Source organism: Coregonus lavaretus (assembly GCF_964263955.1).
Source record: "Coregonus lavaretus genome assembly, chromosome: 3".
In the NCBI taxonomy this organism is placed as follows: Eukaryota; Metazoa; Chordata; class Actinopteri; order Salmoniformes; family Salmonidae; genus Coregonus; species Coregonus lavaretus.
In genome coordinates, this window is record NC_139990.1 from 70,465,273 (window position 1) to 70,489,509 (window position 24,237).

The 24,237-nt window shown below is 44.5% G+C and overlaps 1 protein-coding gene across 1 annotated transcript in view; it reads left to right on the forward strand.

Annotated features, from left to right (window-relative positions):
* The window catches only part of LOC311109796 (zinc finger protein 236-like), a 78,406-nt gene that overhangs the window by 26,816 nt on the left and 27,353 nt on the right, over positions 1–24,237 (forward strand). The window contains exons 11-20 of the mRNA XM_084152789.1: positions 2,720–2,923; positions 3,015–3,147; positions 7,453–7,713; positions 8,014–8,270; positions 11,884–11,985; positions 13,383–13,525; positions 14,432–14,541; positions 17,946–18,097; positions 18,397–18,573; positions 20,578–20,866. Of these exons, the coding sequence (XP_084008915.1) occupies positions 2,720–2,923; positions 3,015–3,147; positions 7,453–7,713; positions 8,014–8,270; positions 11,884–11,985; positions 13,383–13,525; positions 14,432–14,541; positions 17,946–18,097; positions 18,397–18,573; positions 20,578–20,866 (1,828 nt within the window). The remainder of the gene's footprint in view (positions 1–2,719; positions 2,924–3,014; positions 3,148–7,452; positions 7,714–8,013; positions 8,271–11,883; positions 11,986–13,382; positions 13,526–14,431; positions 14,542–17,945; positions 18,098–18,396; positions 18,574–20,577; positions 20,867–24,237) is intronic.

Here is a 24,237-nt window from a genome sequence, read left to right on the forward strand (position 1 = left end):
GTTGATCAACTACTAGCCCATGTTAGCTAAGTAGGTCAGTTAGGGTAACCAGCTATCAAAATCCTGTAGTTACCAAAGCCAGATTATGTTCCCAGGGGCCTCGACCCCCTGGGGGGCCCAATTTTTTATTTTGTTGAGTCACTCCAGTATTATATGAACACACATAAGACATGGCAAAATGTGTAGAATTAGCTTTTAAATGAGCTTTAAACTGCACAATTTTCTCTCCGCCCCATGGCAAAATGTGTAGAATTGCAGCAAATAAGATTTAAAACTGAAATATTTTCTCTACGCGAACAAGAGGGGTGTGAACAGTTTGGGGGTTTATTACTACGCCGGACCTTTGCCACCTAGGAAGACCGGACCTTATCAAATAGTCGTTGAGTACCCCTGTTCTAGATTTAATGCACAGTGGTGCACCAAAGCTATGATTAGCGTTAATTAGCCTAGTGAGCGGATGTGTAGTGTAAAGCTTTTGATACGCGGTTCTTTACCAAGGCGACTTTCTTTTCCCCTTTCACTAATTGCAGTAGTTGGGATTTCGTGTCACGGCCAAGATTAAGATGTCTGGGTGAATTATGTGGTGTAATGTAACGCTTGGCCTTCCGTAATTATTTAATTAACACACACACAATTTAACGCAGATGCCTCTAAACCCTGGCCTCATCTCTCATTTGCATGACGATTTGATTACCGGTATTGCTTCATCTTTTAGAATGTTGACCTTAACGTAGCCGCGTATCCGTCTGAATGCATTTACATGTTAGTGTTGATTGATGAAAAGTAGAGGTCTTCACAGATCCACCTGTACCCGAATACCCGAGACCCGATCCGGGACCCGAGCGGGTCTGGATCCAGAATTCTAAATAATGTCATGGGTCGGATCTGATATGATTGTCACAAGTCTCGGGTATGTGTAATTTTAACGGACTTGTCCGAAAGGACCCGTACAGATCCGAACGCAACTGCTGCAATAGAGAGAGACTCTTGCTCTTCACGAGAGTGGATCGTGGCACCTGTAGCTTGTTGTTGTTGGCCAATCATAAGTCATTAAAGCCGCAATAGTCTACAGTCATAGATCTCCGTGAGTGGCAAAAGTTAGGTGAGATCTAATCAATGGAAGATGGAATTAAAATGACAGAATTAAAAGATCAAGGAGAAGGATAGGCTACAATGACCAAGAGCCAACCGGTAGGGTGCTGCTTAATATTCTTAATGGAGTTGTTGTTATTTGTAACTGTAGGATGAGAAAGCGCATGCACTTGCAGCCTCAATCTGCCAAGCTAGCTAACATTAGCTAGTTTAACTAGCTTCTCCCGGTTTGATGCAGTCAAGACAGGTACTACGTAATCATATTTGATGATAAATAAACTTCTACTATAGTGTGAGTTGGCTTGTTGGTTGGTTGCTGTCTCTCCCTTCCTGCTCCCTGTGTCACTCGCTCACAGTATGGCCTGCTAGAGCGGCACCTCTCTCGCTCTTTATCAGCTCTGGTCAATAAAGTAACTTAAAAAATGACTTTTCTGCTGCTTCAATCACTCGGATCGGACCGTGTCTGGATCCGACCAGGTCTATACAGAATGGGTCTGTTCGGAATGGGTTTCTATATTAAAAAAATAAATGTATGTATATCGGGTCCGGGTGGGAAAGCTCCAGGTTCATTTCGGAACGGGTCCAACCTCTAATGCAAAGCCTTTCCCTTTTTTTATTAGATGTGCTCCGTATGGACAATAATTCATTTTAACCTTTTAAATTAACATTCAAACACACTTGTTTGCATAAGACATGTGTAGCTAAGCTGTTATGAGTGTTTGTGATTTAGTTCAAAGTCAAGTTTATTTAATTTATTCACATGTCATACAATTGGATTCTGAATTACGTAATGCATGATTAAAAAAGGATGTTGATTTAAGAAAAAACAACAACAATACAACATTTAGGTTACTGTAGTTTAGTCTGTTAAGGCGTCCGCATGCTTCCCAGCCGAAACAGTTCGGTGGAGTTTGTGCATATATTATGACAACATTTTGTTTGTTTTGGACTTCGGTGACGGTTCTTTCGGCTGTTCGGGCACAAAAAAAATTCGGGAGGGAAGCCGAAGTTCGGAGCCGAAGTCTACGCCCCTTTGTCTGTGATTGGTCAACAGTAGGGATTCTTCAATAAAGTCTTTATTGTCATTCAAAGAGACGACTCGTTTTCATGCAAATCTTTTCATTGAAAAATACTGCACCAAACATCTTTGTTAGATGTAAAATTGCACGACTAAGATCTCTTCGGCAAAAACGTAAAAATGTATGACAGATTTCTTTAGTTATCTTACATTAATTCTGACTATTTTGAGGAAGTGTATACGGGCTATGGCGTCTCAAAATGGACAAACAGTACTATTGCCACTTTTTTCTTGTTTTTTAAGGGAAGGTCTTTTGAGGGAGTATGTGAGCACACTAGTTCGGTTCGGCTAGCGAACTGAAGCATGCTGACAACTTTAGGGGTTGGCGTTCCACAGGTTTCTTTGATTTTTATGTCATCTCAGGAGACATTGGTACGTTAAATCGATTTCGGCCTACTCAATACGATACTGTTTATGTTTTGTATTTTCTCGAGCTTGTCTCTCGATTTAACTGACATGAATACGTTTCCATTTCCAAACTGATGCAGTTCTCATTATTGTCTGAATTTAATTCCACATGCTAATTGAGGTGAATGTTCTTGTTGCCAGGTTTGCGTCCGTTCCCATGCCCTCACTGTGAAAAGATCTTCCGTACGTCGGGCCACAGAAAAACACACATCGCCTCCCACTTCAAGAGCCTGCAGCAGAAGAAGCACAAGTTCCCACGCAAAGCCCACAAAACCAAGGTGTCCAAGAGCAACCTACCTCTGCCTGACATCCCCCTGCAAGAGCCCATACTCATCACGGACCTCGGTAACGCATGCATGCTCACTCGCTCCCTCACAAGCACACATGCACACACACACACACACACACTTTGTTCATATTGTCCCCTCCTCCCCAGGTCTCATCCAGTCCCAGAACCCTCGCCTGGCTTTCCAGACGTACCTGGAGATGGTGGACAACGATCGGCCATACAAGTGTCCCTACTGTAACAAGGCCTATAAGAAATCCAGCCACCTCAAGCAGCACGTTAGGTACAGCTATTCTCTACACGCATACACACATTACAGCATATGTTTTACTATCCTTGTGGGGGCCTAAAATTGATTTCCATTCAAAATCCTGTCATAACCATAACCCTAAACCTAAACCCCTAAACCTAACTCTTAAACCTAAAATAGCCTTTGTCCTCGTGGGAAATGTCCCCCGAGGGAGAATTTTCCTGGTTTTACTATCCTAGTGGGGACTTTTGGGGATTTCCGATACCCACAAGGATAGTGATACAAGCCCACACACACATTTTGTTTGTATTCACATGTATTCCTTTAGAAATATCGTCCTCTCTGAAGCAGCTGGCATTGCCGACATATACCAGTGAATGTACACTGCTCCAAAAAATAAAGGGAACACTAAAATAACACATCCTAGATCTGAATGAATGAAATAATCTTATTAAATACTTTTTTCTTTACATAGTTGAATGTGCTGACAACAAAATCACACAAAAATCAAATTTATCAACCCATGGAGGTCTGGATTTGGAGTCGCCCTCAAAATTAAAGTGGAAAACCACACTACAGGCTGATCCAACTTTGATGTAATGTCCTTAAAACAAGTCAAAATGAGGCTCAGTAGTGTGTGTGGCCTCCACGTGCCTGTATGACCTCCCTACAACGCCTGGGCATGCTCCTCATGAGGTGGCGGATGGTCTCCTGAGGGATCTCCTCCCAGACCTGGACTAAAGCATCCGCCAACTCCTGGACAGTCTGTGGTGCAATGTGGCGTTGGTGGATGGAGCGAAACATGATGTCCCAGATGTGCTCAATTGGATTCAGGTCTGGGGAACGGGCGGGCCAGTCCATAGCATCAATGCCTTCCTCTTGCAGGAACTGCTGACACACTCCAGCCACATGAGGTCTAGCATTGTCTTGCATTAGTAGGAACCCAGGGCCAACCGCACCAGCATATGGTCTCACAAGGGGTCTGAGGATCTCATCTCGGTACCTAATGGCAGTCAGGCTACCTCTGGCGAGCACATGGAGAGCTGTGCGGCCCCCCAAAGAAATGCCACCCCACACAATGACTGACCCACCGCCAAACCGGTCATGCTGGAGGATGTTGCAGGCAGCAGAACGTTCTCCACAGCGTCTCCAGACTCTGTCACGTCTGTCACGTGTTGGGCTGTAAGCACAACCCCCACCTGTGGACGTCGGGCCCTCATACCACCCTCATGGAGTCTGTTTCTGACCGTTTGAGCAGACACATGCACATTTGTGGCCTGCTGGAGGTCATTTTGCAGGGCTCTGGCAGTGCTCCTCCTGCTCCTCCTTGCACAAAGGCGGAGGTAGCAGTCCTGCTGCTGGGTTGTTGCCCTCCTACGGCCTCCTCCACGTCTCCTGATGTACTGGTCTGTCTCCTGGTAGCGCCTCCATGCTCTGGACACTACGCTGACAGACACAGCAAACCTTCTTGCCACAGCTCGCATTGATGTGCCATCCTGGCACTACCTGAGCCACTTGTGTGGGTTGTAGACTCCGTCTCATGCTACCACTAGAGTGAAAGCACCGCCAGCATTCAAAAGTGACCAAAACATCAGCCAGGAAGCATAGGAACTGAGAAGTGGTCTGTGGTCACCACCTGCAAAACCAGTCCTTTATTGGGGGTGTCTTGCTAATTGCCTATAATTTCCACCTGTTGTCTATTCCATTTGCACAACAGCATCTGAAATTTATTGTCAATCAGTGTTGCTTCCTAAGTGGACAGTTTGATTTCACAGAAGTATGATTGACTTGGAGTTACATTGTGTTGTTTAAGTGTTCCCTTAATTTTTTTGAGCAGTGTATTTCTGATTGAGTCCATAGATATACAGTAGTGAAAGGAAGTTATATATTTAGCCTCTGTTTAGATCCTCTTGTACCTTGTCATTGGGATAAACCTGCTGTAGCGTGTCAGACAGCTGCTGAGCTGCTGTTATCAGTGGAGTTAGAGTCCACCCCTGTGGCTTAGTGGCATTAGCATCCTCATTTGATGCTAGAGAACCAGGGAGAGGGATGAGCTGGGCTGAGCAGAGCCTGGGGAAGGACAAGGAGGCAGGGGAGGAGGGCTGAGCACATGGCGGAGGGTTTGAGCCACTGGCAGACACCTGGGTTCAAGTAGTATTTGTTATCTTTCAAATACTATGAGGGTTTTATTGAGCCTGCCTAGAGTGCCAGGTGGGAGGGGCTTGCACTTTTGGGACTATTCCATTGGTTCAATTATGCCAGGAAACTCGATCAAGCGCAGCTGAAGGTCACTATATATACAAAGTATGTGGGCACCCCTTCAAATTTGTGGATTCAGCGATTTTTGTTGCTACACTCACTACCGAGTTCCAAACTGCCTCTGGAAGCAACGTCAGCACAATAATTGTTTGTCGGGAGCTTCATGAAATTGGTTTCCATGGCCGAGCAGCAGCACACAAGCCTAAGATCACCATGCGCAATGCCGAACGTCGGCTGGAGTGGTGTATATCTCGCCGCCATTGGACTCAGGAGCAGTGGAAACGCGTTCTCTGGAGTGATGAATCACTCTTCACCATCTGGCAGTCCGACGGACTAATCTGGGTTTGGCGGATGCCAGGAGAACACTACCTGCCCCAATGCATAGTGCCAACTGTAAAGTTTGGTGGAGGAGTAATAATGGTCTGGGCTAGGCCCCTTAGTTCCAGTGAAAGGAAATCTTAACGCTACAGCATACATGACATTCTAGACTATTCTGTGCTTCCAACTTTGTGGCAACAGTTTGGGGAAGGCCCTTTCCTGTTTCAGCATGACAATGCCCCTGTGCACAAAGCGAGGTCCATACAGAAATGGTTTGTCGAGATTGGTGTGGAAGAACTTCACTGGCCTGCACGGAGCCCTAACCTCAACCCCTTCGAACACCTTTGGGATGAATTGGAACGCCGACTGCGAGCCAGGCCTAATCACCCGCCATCAGTGTCCGATCTCACTAATGCTCTTGTGGCTGACTGGAAGCAATGTTCCAACATCTAGTAGAAAGCCTTCTCAGAAGAGTGGAGGCTGTTATAGCAGCAAAGGGGGACCAACTCCATATTAATGCCCATAATTTTGGAATGAGATGTTCGATGAGCAGATGTCCACATACATGTAGTGTATTTAAAGTATATAAAACGAATACTATTTGAACCCAGGTCTGGCTAATGCCTCTGCTGTGTATGCCCTGCGGGCCTGGTTTATGATAAGACAGGCCAGGTAGAGAGGAAAACATTTAGGGATTTAGGGACAGAGAAGGGGAGAGAAAATATTCAGATGTAGTATGGGGTGGCAAGTAGCCTAGCGGTTAAGAGCGTTGGGCCAATAACCATAACAGTAATTGCTCCTGTAAGTCGCTCTGGATAAGAGCGTCTGCTAAATGACTAAAATGTGAAATTGTGTGACGGGCCATTTTTTTTTTGTCTGGTTTAATCTCCAGGTTGGAGTCAGGAATAACGTGTAATATCACAGTGGTGGGTGTGTCCATTAACTAGCAAATGGATCTGGAAAATGTCTCCCCACCATTTACCACAGGAAAAAGTAGCTAGACTGAGTATTGTATTCAGTTTCTGCCTTTTTCTTAGGATGAGAAAAATGGGAGATTGAAGTTTGGGGCTCCAAGGAGTAATTGCCCGAGCGGTATTCATTGATTCTCTCAGGATGTCGTTTTGCCCTTTGGGCTGACACATCGAATCTTCTCCTTTACTAAAATGTTTCTTCATTTTACTACTGTGGGGAAGAGAAAAGAAACAGCCTATTTAATAAAGGTCACAGTCTAGATAGACGAGAAAACAGCAACTTTTTACCTTAATAACGACGTTGCCTTCGCTGCTCCACTCAGCCTATCTGAGGTTGATGTTCTGTATTCCCTAGTGTCTGTTTACTGCAGACCATGACAGAGCCCAAGTCAAAACTTTGTCACATTATACTGATAAACCTATTCCTCAGTCAGAGGGAATTTACTGCATACACAATGCATAATGCTTACTGTTTTTTTAGGACTTGCAAATTAGAGTCCCTTGACATTTATATAACTATTTATTCTTCCTAATTTAAGCCAATGACTCAGACCATAACACACCCAGTCATAACATCACAGGTCATAACATTACATTACATTCATAACATTCTACTACACCCAGGGTTGATATGCAATGTGTTTGTTATATGACCTGAGGAAGATCCTTGTGGATCGAAACGTTGTCAATAAAGGTGGTAATTGGGAGCATATTCAGTGTGCAGGCCTTTGTTCTTTTCATGTGATGATATGTCTCATGATATTAACGTTGTTGGGTCATCTTCCATCAGGTCTCACACGGGAGAGAGGCCATACAAGTGTGTCCAGTGCAGTAAGGGCTTTGCTTCCTCAGGGGTGCTGAAGGCCCACATCCGGACCCACTCGGGCCTGAAGGCCTACAAGTGCCTGATTTGTGACACCACGTTCACCACCAGCGGCAGCCTGCGCCGTCATATGACAACCCACAGCGACATGCGGCCCTACATGTGTCCTTACTGCCAGAAGACCTTCAAGTCCTCGCCCAACTGCAGGAAGCACATGAAGACCCACAGGTTAGTAATGCTCATGTGTTGTCGGGCACATAGTTGTTTCTGGTCATGTGATCTGACCAGGAGGAAAGAGGAAGAACTACAGGCCTTAATTCAGGTCATGTGATCAGGAATACTGGCTAGCGAGAGTGTCGCTCTTCCAATTGGTTATTGTCACGTTGCTGAAATTTGTGTGAAATTTAAACTTTCTCAACTCTAAATCTCTAGATGTCAAATCTTTCCATAAAAAATTGCTGATTTCTGTTAGTTTTGTAGCTCAAAGTAGTAAACAACCTGAATCCACCTCCCCATTCCCCCTCCCAGGTATGAGTTGGCCCAGCAGCTCCACCAACAGCAGAACCCGGAGCCCTCGCCGCTGGACGACCCCATGGACGGCACCACCGTGACCCACGACCTGCAGGTGGAGCTGGAAGACGGCACCCTACAGCAGGAGGCTCCTCCCACGGTGGGCTCGGCGCAGCAGGGCATGCTGGGGCTGGGCCATGCGCAGGTGGTGGGCGGCGGCCAGCAGGTGTCGCTAGAGACCCAGCTGAGTGACCAGTCCCTGGGACAGGAAGAGGGTAAGAATGTCAGCGTGTTTGAGGGCATCAGTTTGGACAAGGCACAGACTCACTGGTCTTGAACACGTAATAAGTAGTTATTAGGGACGCAAGGTGATTTGCAGATCAGTGATTCTGTGCAGTCTGACGACAATATACTTTGTAGTCGATCTCGAAAGTAGTCTTTTAATGTTGATGCCAACCGTGCCTTAACTTCATAGGCCTGCTGCCTCGTCCCTCTAACTTTCATTGGGGAATCCACCTAGTACTATAAAGGATGATGTGAACCCTTCCCAACATCAACAGACAGAGATACAGACTTCCCACTTTCTTCTTGCTCTCCACCCACTCTTGATCTTAGATTGTATTTTTCATTTGGCCAGTCTACGCTGCAAGGTGTTTCATTTTCAGGGACAATGGTTGGCTACAACTGTGTTAGCAAAAAAAGCAAGGAACTGTTGAGTATGGAATCTTATTAATATTTTGAATAGCACATTTTTCTAAACGGCACTCTTTTAAGATAGCAAAGGGCAAAAATCTGGGGTTCTAAAAGAGCACTCATCTTGTCCGTCTGTATAACTCCTACATCTGTATTCCAAATAGCGAGTCCATTTATTTCACTCTTTCAATACTTTTTATCTGTCCATTACTCAAACGCTATTTCCATTCCAATGCTGGATTTTCAAAAACCTTCTCTCTTTTGTTACTGATGCTTTTCTTGGAATTGGTATTTCAAAGGGTTTTTCTATACAATTAGTTTTTCGATACATCTCATTAGGATTCATGGTGTGTGACTGACGGAACCACCTCCTTGACCTTGTAGCTTTAATACTTAAAACAGTTCCAACATATACTATATTTAACCTCAGAACAAAGAGAGAAGAGCATAGCACAACGAATGAAACCTGGCCAGAGGTCAAGCTTCAAACCTCATTAAAATAGCAACATGACCCGTTCAACCTCACAAGTTCTTGGTGAGTAAAAGAAAAGGAACTGAAAGAGGGAAGAAAAGAAACTTACCCTAGCTTTACCATTGTACGTGATTTAGATTAGTATTTGTTCGGTAAAGTCATTTTTAGAGCTATCGCATAAGCCAATAACAGTTGTAAAAAAGGCTTAATTGCATGAGCTAACCCCCGACCCATTCACAGAGATAGAGCATCTTGATTTGATTCACTGATAACTGCGGAGTCAAATTCTTTGATAATCTCTCTGTCTGTCTCTCTCTCTCTCTCTCTCTCTCTCTCTCGCTCGCTCGCTCGCTCGCTCACTCACTCATTCATATAAACCCAACATGTAAAGTGTTGGTTCCATGAGCTGAAATAAAAGATCCCAGATTTTTTCCATACGCACAAAAAACATATTTCTCTCAAATGTTGTGCACAAATTTGTTTACATCCCTGTTGGTGAACATTTCTCCTTTGCCAAGATAATCCATCCACCTGAAAGGTGTGGCATATCAAGAAGCTGATTAAACAGCATGATCATTACATGCTCAGCACTTTGTACTGAGGACAATGAAAGGCCACTCTAAAATGTGCAGTTTTGTCACACAACACAATGCCACAGATGTCTCAAGTTTTGAGGGAGCATGCAATTGGCATGCTGACTGCAGGAATGTCCAACAGAGCTGTTGGCAGAGAATTGAATGTTAATTTCTCTACCATAAGCCGCCTCCAATGTTGTTTTAGAGAATTTGGCAGTACGTCCAACCGGCCTCACAACCGCAGACTACGTGTAACCACTCCAGCCCAGGACCTCCACATCTGGCTTCTTCACCTACAGGGATCATCTGAGACCAGCCACCTGGACAGCTGATGAAACGGAGGAGTATTTCTGTCTGTAATAAAACACTTACTCGAGTAAATGAGGGATACAAAGTATATTGAAAGCAGTTGCTTCCACACAGATGTTGTTCCTGAGTTAATTAAGCAATTAACACCCTTAGGGTCATGTATAAAAGTGCCCAGTTGCCCATTATTTTGGTTACCATCGCTAGAAGAAAAGATCTCAGTGACTTTCAAAGAGGGGTCTGAAAGAAGCATTGGGGGGTTTAAAGGGTGTCTCAGTCACCAGATCCCAACCCAATTGAACACTTATCGGAGATTCTGGAGTGGCGCCTGAGACCGTGTTTTCTACCACCATTAACAAATCATAACAAATTATGGAATTTATCGTGGAAGAATGGTGTCGCATCCCTCCAATAGAGTTCCAGACCTTTGTAGAATCTATGCCAAGGGGCATTGAAGCTGTTCTGGCTGGTGGTGTTCCAACGCCCTATTAAGACACTTTATGTTGGTGTTCCCTTTATTTTGGCAGTTACCTGTTCATGTGAACCTTCGAACTAGAAAGTGCCTTGTCATATCAAGTTTGCCTCAGTTAAACGCCAAAGAACCGTTGACATAGAGAGGGCGTCTTGAGTCTACAGGAACGGCCGCCACAAGCCAAAATTATGAATTTTTCTGAAGTCTAATTTTTTAAAATATTTTTCTACATCTCGGATGGGGTAGGATAGTGTGCTTGGTCTCTGCGGTGCCACATAGAGCTCTTGTCAAAAGTAGTGCACTATATAGGGACTAGGGAGCCACTGAGTATCACAGTGTGTCAGTGACTGGGACTGGGGAACTTTAAATAATATAATATATAATATGCCATTTAGCAGATGCTTTTATCCAAAGCGACTCACAGTCATGCGTGCATACATTTTTGTGTATGGGTGGTCCCGGGGATCGAACCCACTACCCTGGTTTTACAAGCGCCGTGCTCTACCAGCTGAGCTACAGAGGACCACAAACAGAGCCAAAGGTCAGCAAACTGGAATCAGGTTGTTACTCCAGAGGACAAGTCGCCTATCTGTCTTCTAGAAAGATCACTATTGTCAGTGGCAGTCTTAGTGACACTAGAAAAACTAGAGCGCAAAGGAAAATGTAGACTTGATCAGTGACCTTTCTCTCTCTCTCTCTAGACTCAAACTCAACTTTCACAATATACATTTGAGTTTCATTTTGCCAGGAAAGACCATGGATGTTAGAAACCTCTGTTTGGAGGGTAATCCTGAATGCCATCTGTAAGGTTTGAATTGAAACACCTTGCAGGGTAGAACTGGCCGAATAAAAAATAGTCTATAATTCCTCTCAGTACAAAAATCCCCCTGGACTTGCTCTATGTGAAGCATTTATAGTACTCCTGTGCTTTGTGCTTGCCATTCAGCCTGGGTTCCAAAGACGGACAGCAAATTAAAGATGAACCCCGATTTGACTACTGAACCTTGACTTGTTCTCTTCTTGCTGTCTGCGTGCTGTTTTGCTTTAAAGGCCCAGTGCCGTCAAAAACGAGATTTTCCTGTGCTATATATATATATTTCCACACTATGACGTTGGAATAATAGTGTGAAAATGATGGAAAAAGCCCTTTTAGTGTACGAGCTTGATTTATTTTTGCTTGAGACATGTTTCTTTGCTAAGAAGCTACAGTATTTTTGGTTTTGTTTCTTTTTGACCATTTTAATTGAAAACAATCACGGCTGCATTGGACCTTTAAGTGATTCGTAATACTTTGGTCTTTAATTATACGGTCTACCCAGACTAACCTGCTTTGTTCCTCTGTCTTCTTATCTCTCCCCCTCTGACTCCAGACAACTTTGTGACTACACAGCATGCTCTGCCTCAGAACATTAGCCAGTTTGAGACGCAGACACTCCCGCAGCCTGGCTTTGACCAGCAAGCACTTACTCAAGGTAACTCATGCACGTACACACAAAAACACACACTGCATGGTGGTGGCATACAAACCTTTCCCTCAGTACATTGAACAATGTCCGTGAGTTAACCTGGGGTAAATTATACACACACACACACACACACACACACACTCACACACACGTTGGCAGCCCGCGGCTCTCTGAATCCAGTGTAATATACAACTCCATGGTTGCCTCTGACCTCTGGCTGAGAAGAGCCCATTTTCAGCGGGGACTGGCAGAAAGCATCTGCTTGGCACATCAGATGTTTAATTTTCACAGTGGGTAGCCTGACCTTTTTGTCTCAGTGCCGGATGCATCCAGCATCTCTCGCCCACAGCAATATGCTCTCCTCCTCCTACAGAGGTGCATTAATCTGTAGAACACCATCTCTTTTGACAGGTTTCCTGCCTCATCCTAGGCCTCCTATACTCTCTGTATAGTTTTGCTAAAGTAAAAAGTTTGACTGACAGCAGGGAGGATATCGGTGTGTGTGTGTGTGTGTGTGTGTGTGTCTCATTAGCACGTGTGGTATTCCACGAGATGGACTTCTACGCATTTCCTCTCCTCTCTTGTTCTTTTCAAGAAGGAAAGTAAGGAATTATTTGAAAGTTCCTAGAATGTTTCTCTGCCGTCTGCCAGTATTTAATGAATCAGGACCATTCATTAATGTCAGTGATTGGAGCTTTAATGAATGACTGTGTGGTTCAGAGAGTCCCCTAATTTACACCCTAAGACAATCCGACTGGTGGCGTAGGCTCAGCAAGTTTCCTGCACAGTCTTTGTCCAAACACACACACATGTGTGCACACACGCACAAACACACACACACACACAGACACAGACTGGCGGCATGGGCTCAGTCTGTTAATGGCGCGTTATAGGAGGGTGAGCCGTAGCAATCCTTAATTAGCTTTTGTTTAACTTTTCCAACCACACTTTTAGCCATGTCATGTTTGCAGTAAGTCATTCATTAATCCTCTGACTCTTCTAATTTTGCATTTGGCCAAGGCTCTAGCCTCTCGCCAGATATACAGGGTTAACTCGTTGCGTGCTGTGGTGCTGAATGCATCTCCTGTTGGGAAGTGTGAAGTTTATCCATAATAGGCTTTTCAAATCCACTTCTATCTGTGTCATCAATTAGTCTATTCTAAGGTGCAATGTGTGTACCAGTGGAGGCTTGTGGGGGGAGAAATCAGAGGACGGGTTCCTGGAATTAAAATGAATGGAACGGTATCCTTTACAGCCATGACAATGTGCCCGTCCTTCGATTTCAAGCCTCCACATGTGTATACATCCTCCTTTTAGAGTTGCTAGGGTCCCTTAAGTTCTCATACAGGGTTAACCCTTTGTATGCTCTAGCGCTGACTGTACCCCTGTGTGTCCTCCTGCAGGTTTCACCATCACCGCAGAGGGCTATGCCCAGGCCCAGTTCTCCACAGTGCAGCAGCTACAGGACTCCAGCACCCTAGAGTCTCAGGCTCTGTCCTCCAGCTACCACCCCCAGAACCTGCTCCATGTGCCCAGCCAAGAGGCGGTGAGTCCTGCACCGTCAGCCTCTACCTCCACACCTTCCACAGGGGACTTCCATCTCACCGTCATAGCGTGGCCTTGGCTCTATGTAGAGTAGAGGTTGCAAAATTTCCCCAAAGTTCTCAGGAAACCCTTCCATAGCGATTTCTGAAAAAACCAGGGAATTATCAAATTGTATTTATCACATGCATCGAATACAACTGGTGTAGACTTTACAGTAGAATGCTTGCTTACGAGTAAAAAAAAAAAATATATATTTTTACTAACACAAAAGGAATCAAATAAAATACACAAGAATGGAGCTATATACAGGGAGTACCAGTACCAGATCAATGTGCAGAGGTATGAGGTACTTGAGGTAGATATGTACATGAAGGCAGGGTAAAGTAAATAGGCTTCCATATAGATAATAAGAAGAATAAAGAACAGAGTAGCAGCAGCAAATGATGAGTGGAAAAGTGTGTGTGCATATGTTTGTGTTGTGTAGGTATGTGTGTGTGTGTGTGTGAGTATGCAGTGTTTGAATGTGTGAGGGATTTGTGTGGGAGTGACAGTGTAGTGTGTGTGTGTGTGGTGTGTGTGTGTGTATATAAATTCTAGTGAGTGTGCGTAGGGTCAGTGTAAGAGTCAGTGCAGATAGTTTGGGTATCATTAATTGCCTATTTAGCAGTCTGGCTATTTAGTAGTCATATGGCTTGGGGGTAGAAGCTGTCTCGGAGCCTGTTTGCCACTCTAATTTAGCGGGTGTTCTATCAAGCCAAAAACGGCTGAATTAAATGTTGCTTGTGAATAAATTCAACCTTAAGTAGTCAGTTCACATAGATTGTATAGCATATTGTCAAGTAGTTCTTTTGTAGTCAGTGATTAATCACAATGTAGTTAATTAACGGTTGCATGTATTTCTGTTTAGACGAGTGGCTTGCTCCAGGAAACTAGCCAAGGAGACCTCCAGCTGTCCGACCAGACACAAGACTACCAAGACCCAGACGACAGCGAGGACAACAGCAAGAGGGCTTACAGGTGTGTGTGTCTGTGTGTACACGTGTGTGTGTGTGTGTGTGTGTCCTGTGTGTGTGTGTCTGTGTGTGTGTGCATGTGTTTATGTGTGTCTGGTGTGGCTCATTTGGTAGAGCATGGCGCTTGCAAAGGTTGTGGGTTCAATTCCCACGGGGAACAGTACAAAAAGAAAATGAATGGTATGAAATATGTATGCACTCACTACTGTAAGTCGTTTTGGATAAGAGCGTCTGCTAAATGACTAAAATGTAAATGTGTGTGAGAGCGAGCCTATGACTTTCTGCAAGTAATAGATGCATTTACTTTCTGTCATTGAGGTTCCCTGCTCGTCAGCAGATAACACTGTTATGCACCATTATCAACAGTTGTGCTGTAGGGCTGTAGCCAGCATTAGCAGTCGACACAGAAGAATGCAAAGCTACGATAACGCTATCAGAATCTCTCCACCGTCGCTGTCATTGTCTCCTGATACAGTGACAATTTTGAGTGTGACACACATCATATTCAGGTCTTTAGAATCAAGCTATTTTTTATCCTACCCACCAAGTAATCACTTGTTATTCACACCACCGCGCAACAATCCCGCTAATACAGTCAGTCTTCGTCTCCTTCTTTCTAAAGCCTTTTGTTAAGTTCCTCGAAGCCCCACTACCGCTAGCTTTCAATTTGTTTATTTAGAATTTGCTCAACTAAATAACTGTGTCCCAAATGGCACCGTATTCCCTATCTTGTGCACTACTTTCGACCAGGGCCCATAGGTTGCCATTTGCGAAGCAGCCAATGAGTTAACTCTGCTTGCTTCCTGTCTGTAAAGGTGACTGTGGTAGCTTGTGTTGCTACAAGCTCTTCGTTTTCTTACTAACTTGTGCGTCAGATGTAGCAGAGGACACTAGTCACTGATGGAAACAGAGAGTGGGACGACAAGGGGACTGAGTAATGTGTCATGCTTTTATTCAGCTCTCCCTCTGTTGTTCCCCATGGCACTCGGAACGGATGCAAAAAAAAAAGTATATTACAAAATCCCTACCACGTCAGCACACAATGTATTATTAGTGCCTATCTAGGATGAAACAGCTAGCGGAATAGACAAACCAAGAGAAAGGAGGACATCAATTAGATAGATATGGAAAGGGGATGTGTATTTGAGATTGTAAACTACTGAACTTTCAGATATAACACAGATGTAATCAAGAAAAGTGTTGTGCAGCCTTACACATTGAGAATGGATTAGTGTGTGGTATAGTGTGACATCAGTTTTGGTCTAATGCTCTGTATGGAGTCCTGTATATGTATCAACATTAGATAAGTACACAGATACACCTCATATCTGTGGGGAGATAATCTCTCTTTGTCTCATTCCAAAGGCCGTGCAGACACAGTGAGGGAAAATAGTATTTGATCCCCTGCTGATTTTGTACGTTTGCCCACTGACAAAGAAATTATCAGTCTATAATTTTAATGGTAGGGTTATTTGAACAGTGAGAGACAGAATAACAACAAAGAAATCCAGAAAAACGCATGTCAAAAATGTTATACATTTATTTGCATTTTAATGAGGGAAATAAGTATTTGACCCCTCTGCAAAACATGACATAGTACTTGGTGGCAAAACCCTTTGTTGGCAATCACAGAGGTCAGACGTTTCTTGTAGTTGGCCACCAGGTTTGCACACATCTCAGGAGGGATTTTGTCCCACTCCTCTTTGCAGATCTTCTCCATGTCATTAAAGGTTTCGAGGCTGACGTTTGGCAACTCAAACCTTCAGCTCCCTCCACAGATTTTCTCTGGGATTAAGGTCTGGAGACTGGCTAGGCCACTCCAGGACCTTAATGTGCTTCTTCTTGAGCCACTCCTTTGTTGCCTTGGCCGTGTGTTTTGGGTCATTGTCATGCTGGAATACCCATCCACAACCCATTTTCAATGCCCTGGCTGAGGGAAGGCGGTTCTCACCCAAGATTGGGTGGCCCCGTCCATCGTCCCTTTGATGCGGTGAAGTTGTCCTGTCCCCTTAGCAGAAAAACACCCCCAAAGCATAATGTTTCCACCTCCATGTTTGACGGTGGGGATGGTGTTCTTGGGGTCATAGGCAGCATTCCTCCTCCTCCAAACACGGCAAGTTGAGTTGATGCCAAAGAGCTCCATTTTGGTCTCATCTGACCACAACACTTTCACCCAGTTCTCCTCTGAATCATTCAGATGTTCATTGGCAAACTTCAGACGAGCATGTATATGTGCTTTCTTGAGCAGGGGGACCTTGCGGGCGCTGCAGGATTTCAGTCCTTCATGGCGTAGTGTGTTACCAATTGTTTTTTTGGTGACTATGTGACTTTTGCTGCCTTGAGATCATTGACAAAATCCTCACGCGTAGGTCTGGGCTGATTCCTCACCGTTCTCATGATCATTGCAACTCCACGAGGTGAGATCTTGCATGGAGCCCCAGGCAGAGGGAGATTGACAGTTATTTTGTGTTTCTTCCATTTGCGAATAATCGCACCAACTGTTGTCACCTTCTCACCAAGCTGCTTAGCGATGGTCTTGTAGCCCATTCCAGCCTTGTGTAGGTCTACAATCTTGTCCCTGACATCATTGGAGAGCTCTTTGGTCTTGGCCATGGTGGAGAGTTTGGAATCTGATTGATTGCTTCTGTGGACAGGTGTCTTTTATACAGGTAACAAGATGAGATTAGGAGCACTCCCTTTAAGAGTGTGCTCCTAATCTCAGCTCGTTACCTGTATAAAAGACACCTGGGAGCCAGAAATCTTTCCGATTGAGAGGGGGTCAAATACTTATTTCCCTCATTAAGATGCAAATCAATGTATACAATTTTTGACATGCGTTTTTTTCTGGATTTCTTTGTTGTTATTCTGTCTCTCACTGTTCAAATAAACCTACCATTAAAATTATAGACCGATCATGTCCTTGTCAGTGGGCAAACGGAAAAAAATCAGCAGGGGATCAAATACTTTGTTCCCTCACTGTAGTGGTGGAGCTTTATCACATAACTCACAATTACTCACACCTTACAAACAGAAAGCACAAACAGAGGCCATAGGGCTGAGTTAGTGACCTTTCTTTTCAATTATTCCACTCTTCACAAACAGTCTGATGTACTTTTATAAACTGCAACTTGCTTTGTGAATCGCTGGTGGAACTTTCAAATGATTCCTGTTGTCAGTATTGTTCACTGATGATTTGTGACTTTTGATAGGAGCTTTATTGATACACATGTCATTGACAGAAACAGACAGTCTCTATTATATCATGGTCGTGTTCATTAGGGCACGCAATGGAAAATGTTTAGCAAATGAGTGTTTCCTGTTGGTAGTCAGTTAGTCCCTCCCTGTTTTAGTCTGTTTTCTTCTGTTTGATTCCTAAGGAACACGACCTGTGTGTTTGATTCCCCCCAGGTGCAGCATGTGTAATAAACCTTTTAAGAAGTCCAGCCATCTGAAGCAACACGTGCGCTCCCACACCGGAGAAAAACCCTACTGCTGCAACATTTGTAGCAGATGCTTCGTCTCAGCAGGGGTCCTCAAGTCCCACCTCAACACACACACAGGTAAGAACAGTGTACCTCAACACTGCCTGCATAGTTAAAATAGCACGCTATTTATCTCGCCGACCCAGACTCACGCCTCTCGTAGGACAGCAAAGTGCTTCATTTGACGAATTCTGTTCGTTCACGTACGACCGTCAAATGTCTATTTCTCTCTCGCGGCTGAGCAACTGGGTTGTGGAGAGAAATGGCACAATACTATAGCCACAAATTATTTGGGAAACCCAAACCTTATTGGTCAACACACTGATGAAACATATATATATATATTTTCTTTCCATCTCTCTTGCTCCCTCTCCTAGGAGTGAAGGCCTATAGGTGTAACGTGTGTGACAGCTCCTTCACCACCAACGGCAGTCTGAACCGCCACATGGTCGTTCACCTGAAGCCCTACAAGTGTCACATGTGTGAGGACAGCTTCCGCACCAGCGTGCTGTATAGGAGGCACATGAAGAAAGAACACGCCGAAGTGGACAGAGGTACAGACATAGGGTGCGTCCCAATAATATCTCCTTTCTCCTAAAAATTGTGCATTCGTTCACTACTTCCCACGAATCTAAAAGCATTGGATTGGTGGAGGTATGGGCTAGTAGGAGTTTCTATGCTATTTCGTATTTCCTTCCAAATCAGTGAAGGGAAGTGAACAAGTGCACACTTAGGGAGAAAGGAGAGGTATTTGGGACATGGCCATAGAGATATACACTAGTGGCTAGTGTCATAGATCTGTTTAGCTCTAGATTTTGCTGATAATGGCAGCCATATTGGTCAGTTTTCTATTTAATTATATAGGTACAGAGATACAGTATATACAAAAGTATGTGGACACCCCTTCAAATTAGTGGATTTGGCTATTTCAGCCACATCCTTTGCTGACAGGTGTATAAAATCAAGCACACAGCCATGCAATCTCCATAGACAAACATTGGCAGTAGAATGGCCTTACAGAAGAGCTCAGTGACTTTCAATGTGGCACCGTCATAGGATGCCACCTTTCCAAAAAGTCAGTTTGTCAAATTTCTGCCCTGCTAGAGCTGCCCCGGTCAACTGTAAGTGCTGTTATTGTGAAGTGGAAACTTCTAGGAGCAACAACGGCTCAGCCACGAAGAGGTAGGCCACACAAGCTCACAGAACGGGAGCGCCTAGTGCTGAAGTGCGTAGGCTTTTAAAATCGTCTGTCCTTGGTTGCGACACTCATTACCGAGTTCCAAACTGCCTCTGGAAGCAACGTCAGCACAATAACTGTTCGTCGGGAGCTTCATGAAATTGGTTTCCATGGCCGAGCAGCCGCACACAAGCCTAAGATCACCATGCGCAATGCCAAGCGTTGGCTGGAGTGGTGTAAAGCTCGACCGCCATTGGTCTCTGGAGCAGTGGAAATGCGTTCTCTGGAGTGATGAATCACGCTTCACCATCTGGCAGTCCGATGGACGAATCTGGGTTTGGTGGATGCCAGGAGAACGCTACCTGCCCCAATGCATAGTGCCAACTGCAAAGTTTGGTGGAGGAAGAATAATGGTCTAGGGCTGTTTTCATGGTTCGGGCTAGGCCCCTTAGTTCCAGTGAAGGGAAATCTTAACGCTACAGCAGACAATGGCATTGTAGACGATTCTCTGCTTCCAACTTTGTGGCAACAGTTTGGGGAAGGCCCTTTCCTGTTTCAGCATGACAATGCCCTTGTGCACAAAGCGAGGTCCATACAGAAATGGTTTGTTGAGATCGGTGTGGAAGAACTTGGCTGGCCTGCACAATGCCCTGACCTTAACCCCATCGAACACATTTGGGATGAATTGGAATGCCGACTGCGAGCCAGGCCTAATCGCCCAACATGCTCTTGTGGCTGACTGGAAGCAAGTCCCCTCAGCAATGTTCCAATATCTAGTGAAAAGCCTTCCCAGAAGAGTGGAGGTTGTTATAGCAGCAAAGGGGGGACCAACTCTATATTAATGCCCATTATTTTGGAATGAGATGTTTGACAAGCAGGTGTCCACATACTTTTGGTCATGTAGTGTATACTCTGTAGAGATATACTCTTTTTAAAAATTTACTTTTGCACATTTTGTCAGAAAAGTGAGGGTAAAATGAGATTCGGCTTTCTTGAAGTTTTATGTGGATTTTGACAGCAAGGTAATATACACAATTTTCAGTTTGGCCCGCCAGACCTCTGCGAAGATAGGTTTGACCCAGGCAAAATGAGTTTGACACCCCTGGAAAAAGGCAATTAGCCATGATTACATAAAAGGTAAAGCAGACCTGGGTCACATACGATTTCCAAATATTTGAAATATTTGATTTAGCCTGCTTCCATATAGTTTGGATATTACTTTTGGTAATATTCTATTTAATTCTATTCTGCCTGACAAGCTTATATTGACAAGCAGCAATGATTTAAAATACATCTGAAATGGGGTCATGGACGTGATGTTGAGTGACACTCAAGGAGCATGTGTATCCTTTCCTCTTATAATGTGTCTCTCCCCTCGCAGGCCTGGAGGATGAGGACGGCGAGGAGGAAGAGGAGGGCGAGCAGACCGTGATGAAGAGGAACCGGGCCAACATCATAACCTTCACGGAGGAGCAGGCGGAGGAGCTGGCCAAGAATGACCCTGGTGACGAGGCGTCAGTGTCTGAGAAGGTGCTGGCCCAGTCGGCGGCGGAGCGCGACCGCATCAGCGAGATCAAGGACAAGGCGGTGGAGCTGGAGACTGAGCCCAAGTTTGCCAACTGCTGTAACTTCTGCCCCAAGAGCTTCAAGAAGCCCAGCGACCTCGTCAGGTGATCTGAGTGTCAGAGAACTGTCTCCCTCTGTCCCGTACTCTCTTATATGCTCTTTCTCACTCTCTCTTCATCGAGTTTCTGTCTCTCTTTCTCTATCCCATACTCTTTATGTTTTTTCTGACGTTCTCTGCATCTACTTTCTATCTCTCACTCTCTCTGTCCTATTCAGGGCCTGATACTAACTTTTCGGTCCACCAGCCACTGTGGCAGGTAGATTTAGAAATCGACCAGACACTAATTACACCAAAACCTCCCCCAAAAAACGGATGAGCATGCTTCTAAAACAAGAAATGTATTACTAGTAAGAAGTGATGTGGTATATTGCCCGATGCTATTTCATTTTTAAAAATCAAAATATCACAGATGAGACAAGAATGTTCAGCTGCCCCTTTAAAGGAAAGATTCACCCGTTTTGAATGTTATATTGTTTTTATGCATCTCTGAGCGATGTTCTATCGATTCCCTGGGTCGTTTCATGTGTCTGTGTTATTACCGTTCAAGCAGGCAGAAATTCGGCTGGGATGAAGCATCTCACTACACTAAAGGTTAATAGGAATATTGCTTTTAGATCACAAAAACATCTATCCTACATGTCAAATTTCAAGACTGGCCGATGTCATAACGCGGGAGGTTGTCTTCGAATGAGCCATTGATCATGTTTTTGCGACATTCCTACCTCAAGAAATGTGTAATTTAACAGAGGGTCTAGCACATTTCTCCTATTTGTCTGCCTCTTCAGTCCAGGGTGCCATTGCGAATGTCAGACAACACTCTGTTAGGCACATCGATCTGCAGGTTGAACATGGTGAGATTGTAGACTTCTAAATTGATAGTGCAGTTTGTTTAGGCGACTTTACAGCTAACTAGCTACTTCACATGCTGATGTTGACTTTGGTTTTATTGTGTGTAGCAACGTTTGCTAGCTAGCCAGCCCTTACAGAGAGCATTGCATTGTGGGTTTTGTAGAGGACTTGAGCTGCAACAAATTTCCACAACGATTTTCACATGTTGGTACCAACCTTATTAAAACGCTAAAATAAAACATTTCTTCACAAAAAATATTGTTCTCACATAATATTGTTATTTAACACTGTAAATTATAGGAATGAGTGATTTTGTGTGTTTTTTTTCCTTTGATGGAGGTTACCATGGCAACCAGGGCAGTCTAGCTGCTCAGAGTCTAGGGCGCGTTCCTAAATTTACTCTGGCTATCTACTCCGATTTCAGAGCACTCTCGTCTGAGTGTGCCAGAGCGCAGAATAACTGATGAATTTACGAAAGGTGCCAGTAAACGTCGGCAAAAAAGCGTAATTAAATTGTTGCCAGCATCACAGTTAGTCACCAACATTCTAGATAACATGAAAACAGCCTATCCACCTCTGCTAGGGCGAGTCAAATGGTCAGAGTGAGGAGTCCTCTGGCACTCCAATTTACGAATACACCCCTAGTCATAACAGTGTGCCTGTGAGGTACAGAATCTGACTAGAAGCCTATGTGTCTTTGCTAGCAGTTGACGCAAACTCTAGCATTGAAAAACAACCTAGTTTGTGAACAAAGCAATGTAAATAGCCAAGAAACACAAGTCTCACTTTAGTAGACTTTCGAGTAAATTAGACCAACTTTTATGCCTGTGCGCAGCGCTTCTAAAGTGAGACTTGTCTTCAGCAGTTCAATCACAGTGTACACAGCTCCCAAGCCAGGCAGTGTTGCTGCGTTTAGCGCTAGGTGGGATATTAGCTACCAGCTATGAAACAAAACGACAGAAACACTTTGAAAACAGCTACTGCAGCATTTATTTTTGCTATAAATGTGCTCGTACTTTACTTCTAACTCTATTTTTAATCGCAAATGCGAGTGAAACGCTTGCACCGTGGAGCCCTGATCAACCGCCAACGTGACTGGTGAAATAGACATGGCGGTGTTAATTTTAGGCCCTGGTCCTATTCCCCCTCATGCTCTGACTCTGAGCAACTCAGACTCTCTCTGTGTCTCTGAATATCTTGCTCTTGGGGTTAAAGTTTCCCCCACCTCTCCACACCTCTGAGCTCTTTGAGAGGGGCTCCTCTCTGTAGTCAGGTTCAGGTGCAGTCCACCCCGTGTGCCTCTACTTCCATCTCCATCTCCATCTCCATCTCTCTCTCTCTCTCTCTCTCTCTCTCTCTCTCTCTCTCTCTCTCTCTCTCTCTCTCTCTCTCTCTCTCTCACTCACTCACTCACTCACTCACTCACTCACTCACTCACTCACTCACTCACTCACTCACTCACTCACTCACTCACTCACTCACTCACTCACTCACTCACTCACTCACTCACTCACTCACTCACTCACTCACTCACTCACTCACTCACTCACTCACTCACTCACTCACTCACTCACTCACTCACTCACTCACTCACTCACTCACACACACACACACACACACACACACACACACACACACACACATATATGATTGTCTTTCCCATCGGTTGAAGAGTTACCTTGTCATTCCAGCCGCCCTCTACTCCCGGACCTCTCAAAGAGCAATGCCCAGCTCATTGTCAGCCCCTAAATAACCCACTATGCCCTTCCTATTATCCCAGAAGAGCCCTCCACTACAAAGAACCCAATTTAATGGCCCTGAACAGGCTCCACACTGCAGCCCTGACCCAACCTCTCTCCCAGAAGAAGAGTCCTCCTCCCAGTCACTACAACAGTTTCCACTACAGGCCTATTTTCTGCACTGCTCTGAGAGGGGCTCCACAATAGACCCTATCTGAAGTTATTAACACAGCCAACAGCACTCACAGGCTGGCTGGCTGGCTGACAGGGTTAGTATTAGTGGGGTGCTTATCACCTGCCAATACACACACATGTTTACTGGTGAGTTAATTTGTGAGATCACTGCCAAACAAGCTGTTAAACAGCCTATTTAGATTTGTATCTCCCCTGTAAATATGATTGTTTCCCTCTTCATTTTCTTCTCGTTTGACACTAGTGTTCCACCGGTGTGTGAACAGTGTGTGACAGGCAAACTGTTTCTTAAAGCGTCAATCTGCAGTTCAAACAATAACACAGCGGTCCCCCATCGCTGTTTGGGTAAACAGCTGAGTGATTGTGCTGGAGAAATGTAACCACTCTCAAATTCATAGAAAGAGGTATGGATGCAAGGACTGACCATCCATGATTACAAATGCATATTTGTAATCATGTTTTGAGGCTATACAGTGTTTGTTTACAAACAATGGAGTAAAGCAAATTTATATTTTGGGTTCTGATGGGGTACGACAGTTGAACTAAGCTCATGAGTCGTACGTTATATTCTTCAAAAATCAATGGGTATATATAAATCCATGAGTATATATCATATGTAGCAATCACAGATTTC